The sequence below is a fragment of the Schistocerca cancellata genome, chromosome 7 (genome assembly GCF_023864275.1).
Source record: "Schistocerca cancellata isolate TAMUIC-IGC-003103 chromosome 7, iqSchCanc2.1, whole genome shotgun sequence".
In the NCBI taxonomy this organism is placed as follows: domain Eukaryota; kingdom Metazoa; phylum Arthropoda; class Insecta; order Orthoptera; family Acrididae; genus Schistocerca; species Schistocerca cancellata.
Window position 1 is genome coordinate 572354756 of NC_064632.1, and position 16549 is coordinate 572371304.

At 40.1% G+C, this 16549-nt stretch overlaps 1 protein-coding gene across 1 annotated transcript in view; it reads left to right on the forward strand.

The window, feature by feature from the left end:
- LOC126092473 (uncharacterized) overlaps positions 1-3570 on the forward strand; it is a 31916-nt gene extending 28346 nt beyond the window's left edge. The window contains exon 2 of the mRNA XM_049908087.1: positions 2798-3570. Coding sequence (XP_049764044.1) covers positions 2798-3166 — 369 coding nt within the window. The 3' untranslated portion in view covers positions 3167-3570. The remainder of the gene's footprint in view (positions 1-2797) is intronic.
- The last annotated feature ends 12979 nt before the right edge of the window (positions 3571-16549 follow it).

The window sequence follows — 16549 nt, forward strand, 5'->3', positions numbered from 1 at the left end:
AAGCACCATGCCTGACTGGTGGCGGCCCACTTTGATAGCAGCGTCAGCCTTGTGTTTGTCTATACTGAAGAAGACTGATTGTTTTGCATGTCACCCTTTGCTTGTGACTCATCCAAATTTAAGTAATGGTAATTGTCTTTTGTAATAAAACTCATTAATACAAGTTGTTTGATTGTTTGTCTAGCAAACCGAGTGTGCAGGATCCCTAGTCACAATACTGACCAAGGTATTCAAACTATATATAAAACTAGCAGGCAACTTCTGAAAAAGATGGACTGAGGAATAGCCCATGAAACTTAGCTTTTGAAAAATTATGAGCCAGTCCACAAGGTGTATTAACTTCCAGCTTGGTTATGTGGATGGATATCCATGACATGACATATTCGGAGGAAATGGAAAATGGGATTGAGTGTTGAGAGATGAGACAGCAAAATAAGGACAGTAGTATTATGCACACCATAAGAGCAACAGATGGCACATTCAGTTCAGCTGGTACCCACCCCTGCTGGAAGTTGACCAGGATGGAGAGGATATTGGGAACCATTTAGACAAAGACACATATATCTTAGATTTAATGTAATACTGATATTTGTGATCTTACTTATTCTAAATTCCTTGTAATATAAGTTCTGTGACTGTAAATAGAGAGCTGTGTTATTCTGGAATCACTGTTAACTACTGACATCACAACAGTCCCAATGCATATCTCAGGCATGCAGTCCCAGGAAGGTGGGTCAGTCTTGCTTTGGAATTGTCATTTACAGGTGCCAGACACCTCTCATCACTACTGATGGTAATCTGAGGCCTGAGGAAGATCTGAAGAGGATTCTCCAACCTACTGGCCAGTCCCATAATCAACATTTCAGCATTGGGCTTTGTCTTTCAATACAATAAAGCATGAGCACACCATAGTCACCTCATGATCACCTCCCTCCAGAAGGCAGGAATCAAATGAGCATTCTTGGGACCAGTTCAAACTTGCAATACGTCGTCAAAGAAACCCTTCTCACACACCGGATTACCTCCAGTGCTTGAGCAGTACTGTCTTAATTGTTGATCACTTTGTAAACGGTATGTTACAAAGGATCCATTTGTGTTACAAAGCACAAGAATACAGTATTAAATGTTATCCAGCAGTAAATGTTGATTTCACAAATGTACACTTCCAAATTAACTGACTTTATTTTTGTTATCATTTTGTACTTATTTCACAGGAAGGTTTTTTATTTTTTTTAAAGGCTTATTCTTTTATTAGCTGCTTTTGTGAGAACTTTAAAATTGTCTCTACACAAAAATAGGTTTTAATTTAAAAAGATGTGAATTCACTGCTAAAAAAATAGTTGCTTCCTTGCTAAGTAATGTAAGAGTCTTCAAAGATTGCAGAACACTTTAGAATTAATGTAAAAAAAATCCTCCTCTGATTTTAGTTTAGTTTTAATCAGATAGCATGTTCCCATAAGTTATGTGCACCATATAATCTGAACATACAAAATGCACCTTTCTACTGGTTATTCATATTTAAACAGGGCTGAATGCTGACCACTTACAGAAGAATGATGTAACAACAAATGTTGCACCACATAAGCTACAAGTTCCATTAAAAAAACTAATAGCTTAGAAGTAACTTTTTCTGACTACTTTCAAAACTATACTAGCATTGCAGCCTGTTTGTGACAGGTGATTGCGTGTCAGCAACAGACATGGCTCTCAGTGATAATGTGTAGAAATGACATTCACAGGAACTGAAACTCAGCTAATAGAAGTTACACAATCATTCCAGATAACTTATTACCTGTGTTTTTATACTAAGATATGAAGTTTCCAAGCAGTCACATAGTGCATAAAGCGTAACACATGGCATACTCTTAGAGGAAAAAACTGTTATCAATGCTATGACATGTAAAGGGGGAGGGGGAAATCACTGATGTTAGTAAAATTATTACCAAAAGTGTCTAGGATCACAAACAAAGTTTTGCATCAAGGTAGACCCAAAAACCACATATCATGGAAGTAATTTGTGACTGCCTTCTTCTGACCAGTTTTGAAGTGCTAGTTGTGTATCTGTATTGACCAGCATCTGATATACACTTATTCACTGTAGTATTGCCTCTTGGTTTCCACCAAGAGGAAGGGAAATGGTGAGAGTCACCTTTGGCACACAAGGGGATATTGAGCCCAACAAACTTATCTGATGGATACATCATCCTGATTTTGCCACGTGAGACATCATGGAAACTTTTTAAACTAAATTTATATTGAAGACATTGCTGCAAGGTGCACTTTCAGGAATTTTACGCTGACTCTATATTTCCATTACTAGTCATACACAGTGAAGAAAATTTCTTCTACTTTCCAAATTAAAACCAGCTATCTCAGGTTAAGTTCCACCACAACAGCAAACTTCACTGTCTGCTACAGGGGCAGATTTCTTATAAAGCAAAGGGGTCTGCAAAAGTAAACTGAAATTAATACAGAAAAAAAAATACTACTGTGTTGCTGCCATATCATATTATTTTTCTGGAATCACTAAACGACATGTAAAATATATGTTGAAATACTTTCTTTAATTAAATATTTCATTCAATTTTATATTTTACAGTCAGAAATTTCTTCTTTCTTCTCCCTCTGTTTTCACAAATGGAACTAATAGCAATGTACTGTTTCACATTTATGTAACTGACACAAGCAATATCAGATAGTTTCAAAAATATATGTCACAAGAAATGTGAAATTAAATCAAGTAAATACAATGCCCATAACTAAGGAAATAAAAATTAATGTATGTTTATTTTTGTAGTTGAAAGGTGAGGCAATGCGAAAAATTTGGCGCATGCTGATGGAAGATCTACCAAAGCGACTTGATGTATTTGAACATTATGGAGTGGACCACTACATAAGTGCTGTGGGACTAACTGTATTACCCAAATACAGAGGGCAAAATGTGGGACTTGAGATCTTACGCACTCGATTTAAGCTTGTGAAAGGTGTTGGACTGAAGGTAACAGCTACAGCATTCACTGCCATGGCTTCTCAAAAACAAGCACAGCGTGCAGGCTACGAGTTGTTGACTGAAATGACATATAATGATTACAAGGTAGATGGAAAAGTAGTCTTCCCAGGAATGACTACACCATCAGTGAAATATATGGGCAAATACATATCTTAACTAAATATTTATACAAAGATGTTCCATTTATTTCTAAATCTGTTTTTGCATATCATAAACTGAAGTGCTCTGAAAGTACCAACTTTCAGAAGCATCAAGGCAGAGGAAATGAGTTTTTGCAATGTAACCACTGTGCTAGAAACGTTTGGTTGACAGGCAGTAAGATTACTGGATGTGTCAGAATGTGCTCATGACAAATGGTAGATAATGAAACTGTATTAAACTGTGTCATTCAGTAAATACCATAAACTTATGTGACAGTGGTATGAAAAATGTGCATAAATTTTCAGCAGACACGTGACTAAATGAGTTGTCAGTAGCAGAGATAATGCATGTCACATAACAATTCAAATTAACATAAGTGACTTCTTACTTAACATTACAAGCATTTTCTGCTTAGAACCTGTGTGGTTTCTTTTATAGGCTAGATTATGTCTTGATTTAGAATAGTTAGTTATTGTGTGTCATAAAAGCATCTCATTGTACTTTTCTTTGTAAAATAACACTGGTAATTTGTATTAAACTGACAAAGAAATGTGTATCTCTACAAGTTACATAAGTACAGAGTGATACTTTACTTTACAACTCGCAAAGATTTCCATTAAAGTAATAAATTACAAGTGATTCCCTTTAGTTACAAATAAAAAGTACTCTTGTAAAGTCTATTGACTTTTGTAATAATCATCAAAAGTACTCAGTTACCTAATAAACTAATGACTATTTGTCATGCATTGAAGTTCATAGACTACAGTGAAGCTGACTAGAGCCCAGATTTTTTTATGTAATTACATATTAATTTCGTGCTCTACTATGGACTTAAAAAGTAAAAATGTTGATGATTTATGTTCTCAGAGTTGATCTATTTCATTTTGTCATTACATATATTTACACATTTCACCATAATTACATGTTTTTATATATTTATATTTTATTCTGTATAACACAATGTACTGAAACCATTCCTGAGGTTATTAAAAATCGGTGGGGAGAAAGAATGAACACCGAATAAATGGACAAGCAATGATAAGTCCACTACACAGGAAACAAGAAAGGATAGACACCATCAATTACCAAGTGTATCTTTACTTCCAGTATCTACAAAATTATATCTAAAACACTATTGAATAAGATAGAAGATAAAAGCATATTGTGTCCACAGCAAATTTACCTTAGAGTTCAAAAAGGTCTATGACAGATAGACAGTATTCCTAACACTAAAATAAGCAGTTATCAATAAAACTGCCATACAATTAGTCAAACAGGTATTCATAGGCACAACTTCAACAGTTACATTCTTAGGAGAAGTTTTGGAGTCCTTCAGAACTAACACAGGAGTATGGGATGACAATGGGTTCTCACCTGCTTTCTTCAATTAGGTACTAGACAGTCATGAGAGAGTGGGATGAAGAATTACAAAAGAAAAATGTGGTATTGATGACATTTTTGTTGACATCAGCCAGTGCATTGCGTGCCACTCACAGTTATGCGGGAGACAGCACTTTCGAACATCCTGCTAGTGTGTCACCAGGTGAGTGCACTCTTGCATCACTTGCTGTCTCTGACATCACTGCCTGTGGCTCTGATTGGTCAGCATATCTTTTTAAGCAGCTCCACGCACAGCTTTGCCCAGATTCAGTGAACTTACAGACTTATCAACTTTAGTACAGGAGTCTGCAGTGAGGAAATTATATTGATGTAGCATTATGCTACCAAACATTATTATGTGTCAGTGGCTTATCTGAGTGTATCAGCTTGAAGGCTGTTTGTTTCTGTCAAGAACATTGCTCTCAATGAACATAACTCAGCACCACTGAGGAACATACAGCCATACAAAGCCATGTATATCTCAATTATTAAGTGAACATATTGCAAATAAACTTATTAATGTGTTACCTTTTTGTAGAAGTCTGATAGACATTTATTAGCCACCTATATTACCAACACATGAAAAAACTTGAAAGGAATCCATCTGGAGGAAGAGGAAGATTCAAGGTGAAATGCCTCAAGATTTATTGACAATATTGCAATAACACATCAGATGAATTTGCAGTTGTGAATAATGACTACCATCAGCTGTAGAATGGAGTAACGACAATGAAAATTTGTGCCAGATCAGGACTCGAGCCTGGATTTCCTGCTTATCGCGAGCGGTCACCTTACCATTTGGCTATCCATGCATGACTCACAGCCAGGCCCAAACTTCCATCTGTCGTCAACCATGCATCTATTATCTGTACTTGCACATCTCATCATGCTCAGTATCAGCCGATAAATATGATATTGCAGTACCTGTGTTATTCTGATGATGCACTGCTGTGACCCCAGCCATTTCAAAACACATCATATGAATTCGCAGTAGCGAATAATGACTACCATCAGCTGTAGAATGGGATCATGACAATGAAAATTTGTGATTGGCCGGGACTCGAACCTGGATTTCCCACTTATTGTGAGTGGTCACCTTACCATTTGGCTAACCGTGCATGACTCACAGCCAGACCCAAACTTTAATATGTAGTCAAGTTTGGGTCTAGCTGTGAGTCGTGCACGGTTAGCCAAATGGTAAGTTGATTGCTTGCGATAACCAGGAAATCTGGTGAGCGAGATGTATGAGACAGACAAAATTCCCTCAGACTTCAAGAAGAATATAATAATTCCAATACCAAAGAAAGCAGGTATTGAAAGATGTGAAAATTACCGAGCAACTATCAGTTTAATAAGTCACAGCTGCAAAATACTAACGCAAATTGTTTACAGACGAATGGAAAAACTGGTAGAAGCCAACCTCGGGGAAGATCAGTTTGGATTCTTTAGAAATGTTGGAACATGTGAGGCAATACTGACCCTACGACCTATCTTAGAAGAAAGATTAATGAAAGGAAAACCTATGTTTCTAGCATTTGTAGACTTAGAGAAAGCTTTTGACAATGTTGACTGGAATACTCTCTTTCAAATTCTGAAGGTGGCAGGGGTAAAATACAGGGAGCGAAAGGCTATTTACAATTTGTACAGAAACCAGATGGCAGTTATAAGAGTCAAGGGGCATGAAAGGGAAGCAGTGGTTTTAGCCTCTCCCCGAGGCTATTCAATCTGTATATTGAGCAAGAAGTAAAGGAAACAAAGGAAAAGTTCGGAGTAGTTATTAAAATCCATGGAGAAGAAATAAAAACTTTGAGGTTTGCTGATGACGTTGTAATTCTGTCAGAGACAGCAAAGGACTTGGAAGAGCAGTTGAATGGAATGGACAGTGTCTTGAAAGGAGGGTATAAGATGAACATCAACAAAAGCAAAACAAGGATAATGGAATGTAGTCGAATTAAGTCAGGTGATGCTGAGGGAATTAGATTAGGAAATGAGACACTTAAAGTAGTAAAGGAGTTTTGTTATTTGGGGAGCAAAATAACTGATGATGGTCGAAGTAGAGAGGATATAAAATGTAGACTAGCAATGGCAAGGAAAGCGTTTCTGAAGAAGATAAATTTGTTAACATCGAGTATGGATTTAAGTGTCAGGAAGTCATTTCTGAAAGTATTTGTATGGAGTGGAAGCTTTCGAAATGTGGTGCTACAGAAGAATGCTGAAGATTAGATGGGTAGATCACATAACTAATGAGGAGGTATTGAATAGAATTGGGGAGAAGAGGAGTTTGTGGCATAACTTGACCAGAAGAAGGGATCGGTTGGTAGGACATGTTCTGAGGTATCAAGGGATCACCAATTTAGTACTGGAGACCAAGAGATGAATACACTAAGCAGATTCAGAAGGATGTGGCTTGCAGTAGGTACTGAGAGATGAAGAAGCTTACACAGGATAGAGTAGCATGGAGGGCTGCATCAAACCAGTCTCAGGACTGAAGACCACAACAACAACCACCAGGAAATCCAGGTTTGAGTCCCGGTCCAGCACAAATTTTTGTTGTTGTCATTCCATTCTACAGCCAATGGTAGTCATTATTCACAAATGCAATTTCATGTGATGTGTTTTGTAACAGCTGTGGTTGTCACAGTTCTTCATCATCAGAATAACACAGACACTTCAATGTCGTACGAGGGTGGTTTGAAAAGTTCTTGGAGTGGAATAGAAAAACAAAATACTTACATCACTGAAACTTTCTTTCATTTTTCAATGCAGTCTCCTTGTAGGTTAATGCACTTGGTCCAGTGATGTTCCAGTGCCTTGGTCCCATCTAAAAAATGAGTTTCCTCCAGGCCTGCAAAATAGTTGTCAGCTCCAGTTGTCAGTTCTTCGTTTGAAGTGAATTTTCGTCCACCAAGAAAAATTTTCATTTTTGGGAAGAGATGGAAGTCTGATGGAGCCATATCAGGTGAATAAGGTGGGTGTGGCAACAATTATACCTTAGCTTGTGTATTTTTGCCATGGCGATGGCACATGTGTGCAGGCGCACATTGTCTTGGTGGAAGATGACTTTCTTCCTTGCTAAACCTGGCCTTTTTTCACCTATCTTTTTTTGCAATTTGTCCAGGTGGTTAGCATAGTGTTCTCCAGTAATTGTTGCCCAGTGGGGAGATAATCTACAAACAGAATCCCCTTCGCTTCCCATAACACTGATGCCATGACCTTTCCCACAAAAGGAATTGTCTTTGCTTTCTTTGGTGGTGGAGAATCAGCATGTTTCCACTGCTTTGACTGTTGTTTTGTCTCTGGGGTATAGTAGTGCACCCAAATTTCATCTGTGGTCACAAACCACCAAACATTGTTCCAATATGTCCATTCTCATGCGTTTTTGATCCAGTGTCAAGAATCGCGGCACCCATCTTGCAGATAATTTTTTCATTTCTGATTCTTCAGTTAAACTGTGATATATCCTTTCAGATGACATCTGGCAAGCATGAGAAATTTCACACACTTTCAATCGGCAATCCTCCAGTGGCATTTTGTGCACATTTGCAATGACTTCTGCAGTAGTGACACGTCCTGGCCGAACACTGCGCAGATCATCATCTAAGCTCTCCCGACCAAATTGAAATTCATTTGTCCACTTGGCAACAGATGAATATGAGGGAGCAGAATCCCCCAGTGTATTCTGGAAATCAGCATGAATATCCTTTGCTTTCATACCTTTCTTTATGAAGTACTTAATCACTGCTCGAATCTCGATTTTTTACCATCTTCACAAATCACTATACGAAACAAAAACACAGTCATGTCACCACCACAGCTCTCTTCCAAGTGCACTGAGATGGCACATGTTTACAGGCAGCAGTCCAGTGAACATCATGTGCACAACTCGTTGTACTAGCACTGACCTCTTGTGGTGATTCCGAGAACTTTTCAAACTACCCTCATATTTATCTGCCGATACCAGGCATGTGACTTTCAAGTACAACGTCTGATCTGTATGGGAATAAACATAATGGATGTGTGAGTACAGATTGTAGACGTATGATTGATGACATATGGAAGTTTGGGTTCAAGTCTGTGATAAACCTTTTGCATTTTCTTTATGTTTTCGTCTTCCTTAAAGGCAAAGAGACAAGATGAAGCGGTAGCCCATCATAGAGCCTATGCCTACCGTCATGTATTTTTTGACTTTCAGTTGTTAATAAACAGAGGATTTTTTTTTGGTACCGGTAGGAGCAAGGAGGGATTCGCACTCGGCTAGTGAAAGAGTGAGAAGCACGTCAATATTTTAGCGAGTAATTGTAGACCGCCATTTTGGGGTCGCTATGAATAAGTGAGGAGTGTGGATTTTATATGTGCACCGTTCAGAAAAATACAGTATTGTTTTATTAACAGAAAGGTCGTGTGAGTTGTTATTTCAAATAGTGCAATAATTACAACCACTGAAGCCCACCTGTGTACTTTGGAAAATTACGAAGATCCGATAAGCTTAATAGGAACACGGTCAAGACTTCAAAGGTGAACGCGGCGACCAAACATAGTATTATAAAGAATGGTAAGCACAAATCTACAGCGGAGAAAGAAACTACTCCGCCCTGCAAAATAATATGAACTAATACGGACTTATTTCCAGGCACAGCTCAGCTTATTGTGCTTGTCATTCACGCCGAAAAATTAATCTCATTAATTCAATACATTTTAAGAAGCCACGCATATTATTATCATCTATTTCATTATTTTATTATACTATAAGTCCCAGTCCGGCACAAATTTTCGTTGTTATAATTCCATTCTACAGCCAACAGTAGTCATTATTCGCAATTGCAAATTCATCTGATGTGTTTTGTAATGGCTATGGTTGCCACAGTGCATCGTCATCAGAATGACATAGGCACTGCAATATCATAAATTGCAATAATTTCTAAGGACAGAACACATGCAAAGATAACAACAGGAACTCTTCGCAGAACTGCAGCGGGAACTAGATTACAAAATATCATATTTGAAAACAGAATACAATGATCATATGCACAGAGAGAAAAATATATACAAACACAATATGAAACATCAAAGGAGTTGGAAAGTTCAAACATTTGGGAAAATGGACACAATCGGACAGCTTAGAAAATACTACAAGTAAAGAAAGATGAAAGAAAATGAAATTAGCATACAAAATCATCCAAAACTGATATAATAAAAGACTGATATAATGACAGGTAAAAATTTCAGGCTACTGACTATTACTGCAAAATTTCGTATCCAACAAAAAGAAATACAACCCAGGAGACTGATGTCAAACAAACAGAGGCAGGCCATCAGCCAGCACATGAAGAAGTTCAGGGAAAATAAGAAGAAAAAGATTATATCTTTGTCTTTGGCTCTAATCAGTCTAAAATTGAACAAATTCTGGAATTAAAAAAATACATATAACTGCTTTTTTTATCCTTCTTATTTCCTCAGACCATCAGTATTTCGGGCCCTTAGAAAGTATACAATCTGACTTACTATAAAAACTGAAGACAGGAAATGCTAAGATTCAGAATTTCACTTCTCAAAAGTAAAGTAGATACAACTTATTACAATACTGTGTGTAGCACAGTAGCTGCCATTATTGTGTGTAGTAAAGTGTTTCATGTGTTGTCTAGACTGGCAGTGGGGTAAGACCTGAAATTTTCTGACTGCTACTGACCTCTACTGATTCAGAAATTGGGAATGCGCACACAAAGAAAAGTTAACCATATAGTACTTCTTAAGAGTTCAGGATTTTTTATGTTGATGATGCCTCCTGTTGTATCTAAATTAAGATCTTGGATGGCACTTTCACTATTGATGAAGAAATTGTTCTCGTCAAGTGTGCAATAAGCAGATTAGGTGCTCTATGAAGGTCCAACTTCAACAACATATACGTCATGGTGTGAACACAAAGAAGAGAGAAGAGCAATAGTCTAAGAAACAAACATTATTGACACAGATGTGAAAGACTCTGGGCTCTACAAATGATTGTTTCGATATGTGCTCTGCTAAGTTTGTTACGAACATTCCATGGTACAAATTTAAAGTACCTGAATATCACATATTGTTTCAAAAGTACTGTAGGCAACACACCACTGCATATGGGTAGCTGTAAATGTTTCATTGAAAGTCTCATTGTTGGTAAGTTCAATGGACAAGAACTCTCAAGGCGATTATTGATTTCCTGCAACAAGTTGGAGTGTGCAAACCATTTAACATTGAAACTTCCTGGCAGATTAAAACTGTGTGCCAGATCCAGACTCAGACTCGGGACCTTTGCTTTTTGCGGGCAAGTGCTCTACCAACTGAGCTACCCAAGCAAGACTCACACCCCATACGCACAGCTTTTCTTCTGCCAGTACCTCGTCTCCTACCTTCCAAACAAACTTTACAGAAGCTCTCCGCAATATCCTTTCTTTCAGGAGTGCTAGTTCTGCAGGTTTGCAGGAGAGCTTCTGTAAAGTTTTGAAGGTTGGAGATGAGGTACTGGCAGAAGTAAAGCTGTGAGGACGGGGCGTGAGTCGTGCTTGGGTAGCTCAGTTGGTAGAGCACTTGCCCGCGAAAGGCAAAGGTCCCAAGTTCGAGTCTCGGTCAGGCACGCAATTTTAATCTGTCAGGAAGTTTCATATCAGCGCACACTCTGCTGCAGAGTGAAAATCTCATTCTGGAAACATCCCCAAGGCTGTGGCTAAGCCATGTCTCCACAATATCCTTTCTTTCAGTGCTAGTTCTGCAAGGTTCGCAGTAGAGCTTCTGTAAAGTTTGGAAGGTAGGAGACGAGGTACTGGCAGAAGTAAAGCTGTGAGGATGGGGCGTGAGCCATGCTTGGGTAGCTCAGTTGGTAGAGCACTTGCCCGCAAAAGGCAAAGGTCCCAAGTTCAAGTTTCGATCCAGCACACAGTTTTAATCTGCCAGGAAGTTTCATATCAGCGCACTCTCCACTGCAGAGTGAAAATCTCATTCTGGCATTTAACATTGGTTTACTGTTTGAATGATAGTCTTACAGTGCTGTGACCTGAAGGAAGCTACAAAGGAAAAGTTCTTGTTATGTAGGCCTATTGGGATACCGTGGCCTACACCGAAGGTGGCAACTGCCCTATGCATATTCTGTTCGTTTTTATTCAACATTACTAGTCTGAACCATGCACAGCGATGTATCATTGAAGAAATGCAAGACAACTACCCAGAAGTAAGTAATATAATTTCATATACATCTATAGTGAACAGAGCAGGGGTCATCGACTGATGCTGTTGATTTTTGTAATGAACATTTTCAAACTGTGAAATCTGTGATTGACTCATTTCCAAGAGAATCTTCAGATTCAGTACAATAGGTACAAATCGCTTTCAGTGAACTTAAAATGCTCTGGCATACATCCACAGCTGCTTCGGCTTCCTTGCCAGCAACATTAAAGAATTAGAATCTTATCACGCTGTCCTTTCGGAAATCATGAGAATGTTAAAAGTAAGCTGGTTGACATTAGAGGATAGTGAATACATTTAACAGTGTTTTGGCAAGAAATACTGGCTAATTGACTTTTGATGGTACCTTCAATATCAGAAGACAATGCAGCAGGCATCTGTTAAGGAGTATTTTATCTAAAATTTGCACCAACAACACCCTGTGCTGTGGAGAGATCATTTGCCTCCTACAAAATCTTTCCTGCTGATTGGTGACAGTCTACGATTGCAGAGGATTTGGAGAAGCAACTGGTTGATCATTACACTTTAAAATGAAAGGTAAGGGAGGATACCTTATCAATTTCACTGGAGATGGCCAATTCCATAAAGAGATGTGGCCAAAAATGTTTTATTAGTACAGTATAGAGTTTTAAATCGAAAACATAAGTATTGTGAATTGAACCTTTTTAAACCATTTTATGAGTTTCTGAAATGGTTACATGCATATTAAGATAACTTAGTAGGCAATGGTAAAATTCAAAAGTTGATTTCAGTTGAAATTATTATTTTATGATAACATGTCCTCTTAACTGCCCTGTGGTAGCTGTATGATCTGCCACTGCTGCCCTTACAAATTGATGATCCTGGTGGATGTCTGTGCTGCATGCACCTCCAGAACCTCATCTACAGGTGTGAGAATGATCACGTGACCACTCATACCACCATTGTTGCATAACTGATGCAGCACATCCAACTTGGGTGGCACGTCTCTAAAAGAACCCCCCCACTCGCAAGGCCACAGTTTGACCCCTTCAAACTGGTTCAGTTTGCTGTAGCAAGCACGAGTGGATTTCTGTGGCATGGTTGCACTGGGAATACATGCTTACAACATTCCGCAACAATTGCTGGTTAGCATCCTCTCTAGAAACACCAAAGGTGTATGAGTGTTGTAGCTTACCACGTCTCAAACCATAAGGCCTGGAGTAGTGCCAGTGTATCATGGACAAATGCACTCTATGAGAGAGCACTCACTAGGTCTATGTAGTATGCACAAATGACCATCACTTGTGTGCAGACAGAATCTGCTTTCATCACTGAAGACCACGGCATCCCATTCCATCTTCCAAGTGAACGCAACAGTTCATGTTGACATGTGTGGGCTTGCTTCACACATTTGCACCACACTCACTGTGAACATTTCCTATTAAAGGAAAGACACAGATGGCACTCTGGTAGCTGTGCGACTATACTGTTTGTTTGTGGACAATGTTGGAACCTTATCAGTACATCTACTATTCCCCAGATGACATATGCTCTCATCGACTCAAAATCAACGTTGTTTTTCTATGTTTACTAGTTTTTCCAGCAGTGTATTTTGTATACACTCCTGGAAATTGAAATAAGAACACCGTGAATTCATTGTGCCAGGAAGGGGAAACTTTATTGACACATTCCTGGGGTCAGATACATCACATGATCACACTGACAGAACCACAGGCACATAGACACAGGCAACAGAGCATGCACAATGTTGGCACTAGTACAGTGTATATCCACCTTTCGCAGCAATGCAGGCTGCTATTCTCCCATGGAGACGATCGTAGAGATGCTGGATGTAGTCCTGTGGAACGGCTTGCCATGCCATTTCCACCTGGCGCCTCAGTTGGACCAGCGTTCGTGCTGGACGTGCAGACCGCGTGAGACGACACTTCATCCAGTCCCAAACATGCTCAATGGGGGACAGATCTGGAGATCTTGCTGGCCAGGGTAGTTGACTTACACCTTCTAGAGCACATTGGGTTGCACGGGATACATGCGGACGTGCATTGTCCTGTTGGAACAGCAAGTTCCCTTGCCGGTCTAGGAATGGTAGAACGATGGGTTCGATGACGGTTTGGAGGTACCGTGCACTATTCAGTGTCCCCTCGACGATCACCAGTGGTGTACGGCCAGTGTAGGAGATCGCTCCCCACACCATGATGCCGGGTGTTGGCCCTGTGTGCCTCGGTCGTATGCAGTCCTGATTGTGGCGCTCACCTGCATGGCGCCAAACACGCATACGACCATCATTGGCACCAAGGCAGAAGCGACTCTCATCGCTGAAGACGACACGTCTCCATTCGTCCCTCCATTCACGCCTGTCGCGACACCACTGGAGGCGGGCTGCACGATGTTGGGGCGTGAGCGGAAGACGGCCTAACGGTGTGTGGGACCGTAGCCCAGCTTCATGCAGACGGTTGCGAATGGTCCTCGCCGATACCCCAGGAGCAACAGTGTCCCTAATTTGCTGGGAAGTGACGGTGCGGTCCCCTACGGCACTGCGTAGGATCCTACGGTCTTGGCGTGCATCCGTGCATCCGTGCATCGCTGCGGTCCGGTCCCAGGTCGACGGGCACGTGCACCTTCCGCCAACCACTGGCGACAACATCGATGTACTGTGGAGACCTCACGCCCCACGTGTTGAGCAATTCGGCGGTACGTCCACCCGGCCTCCCGCATGCCCACTATACGCCCTCGCTCAAAGTCCGTCAACTGCACATACGGTTCACGTCCACGCTGTCGCGGCATGCTACCAGTGTTAAAGACTGCGATGGAGCTCCGTATGCCACGGCAAACTGGCTGACACTGACGGCGGCAGTGCACAAATGCTGCGCAGCTAGCGCCATTCGATGGCCAACACAGCGGTTCCTGGTGTGTCCGCTGTGCCGTGCGTGTGATCATTGCTTGTACAGCCCTCTCGCAGTGTCCGGAGCAACTATGGTGGGTCTGACACACCGGTGTCAATGTGTTCTTTTTTCCATTTCCAGGAGTGTATTTTATCAATTTTCATTATTGCATATGTGCATATTTTGTTTGCTGATATTTCATACAAGTCTAGGCTCTACTTGTGACTTTTTTAAACATGAATGAGGCATTTTATTTGGAGCTCAGTATGTATCATAATTTTTTCTGAAGCAGAGGAATGAAAGGTAGCTATCAAGCAACATCTAAGACATTTGCAAAAGGACAAAATAGAAGTTCTATGGAGATGGAATTGAAATAGGTAACATTGTAACAGTATTAAACATCTGAAAACTTAAAAATTTCAACAGCTAATTTCTGATACTAAAATACATTTATTCATTTGAAGGGTACATCAGCTAAAGAAGTGTTATACACTGAAAATTCTTATAATGTAATGATAATGCCATTAAGTGTTCCTCATCAAATAATAATAACTTTTTAATTGTATCAAAGGAACATTCCATTGAGAAAATTGCTGGCCAGCATTTACCTTATGGAGGTGACATGTTACATAGCTTTTGGAACTATTAGCTTCTTCCTCATAAAGGGGAGAGAGGTAGGTTGCAGAAGGTTAAAAGGGAAAGATAGGTTATTCAGATCTTAGGAAGGAACTGTTAGTTCTGAAAGTTAGGTAGTGCACCCCTTTTATGTGTGTCTATCAGCAGTATTACACTTTTCACCCCATGGAGATAGATACTGATCAGCAATTTTGTCTCCGAACTTAATACCACTTTGTTGTACCCCGAGCTCAGGGGTTGTAATATGTCAGGATGACCAAGAGGTACGGTTTTGGAGAGAGGGTTGACTTATGCTGAAGCATGCAGTGAAATACAGGCAAGTGTGTCATTGGCTCTATTACACTGAAGGCACTCAGCAGACCTTGCACTGAACTCAGCGATGGTGCCTTGCAGTGTGTGTGGGTCAGTGCCAGTTGCAAATGCCAGAATCTGCAGCGTCGGCTCAGAAAGTGGCTGGCTGCTCCCTCAAGCACGACTCGTGGACCCCATGCAGAGTGCTGAAGGGAAGCAGCCAGCCACCATCACTGTAGTGAGCCTTAGCAGCTCCGGCCATCTTTGAAAATTACGATTTCAGCTTTCCTCAGCTCACTTCAGACCCTACACACAAGTCACCAGGCACTGGTGTAACTGCAATGTATGGTATACTTGAAAAAAGAGACAGCATTAGTCGTATTTTTTTTTTTTTTTTTTTCTTTTTCGTATCGCAAAATCGATTTTCTGTCACTGAGTGACCATCTTCAGTGCTATATTGTATAACTTAAATTAGGATGCACTGTTGTCACTAAGCTTATGGCAATCGCATAGACTATGTGACCAATTCCATGGCCTCCACGCTCTCCTGACCTCAACCCTCTTGACTTTCATTTATGGGAGCATTTGAAAGCTGATGTCTACGCAACCCCGGTACCAAATGTAGAGACTCTTCGTGCTCGTATTGTGGACGGCTGTGATACAATACGCCATTCTCCAGGGCTGCATCAGCGCATCAGGGATTCCATGCGATGGAGGGTGGATGCATGTATCCTCGCTAACGGAGCACATTTTGAATATTTCCTATAACAAAGTGTTTGAAGTCACGCTGTAACACTTTCATTTCTTGCTGTACTCTGCATTACATCAAAATACTTAAATAAAATGTTATACATTAAATGCTACAGTTTAAAAAAGCAGTTATGATTGATGTAGTGGATCTACCCAAATATAATGCAGCTGAATTTTGTTGGAATTGTGCACAGTGGTCTAGTGAAAGCAAATGGTGTAATTACTGTTATCAATAAAATCAGCCCCACATTACAATCATTCCTAC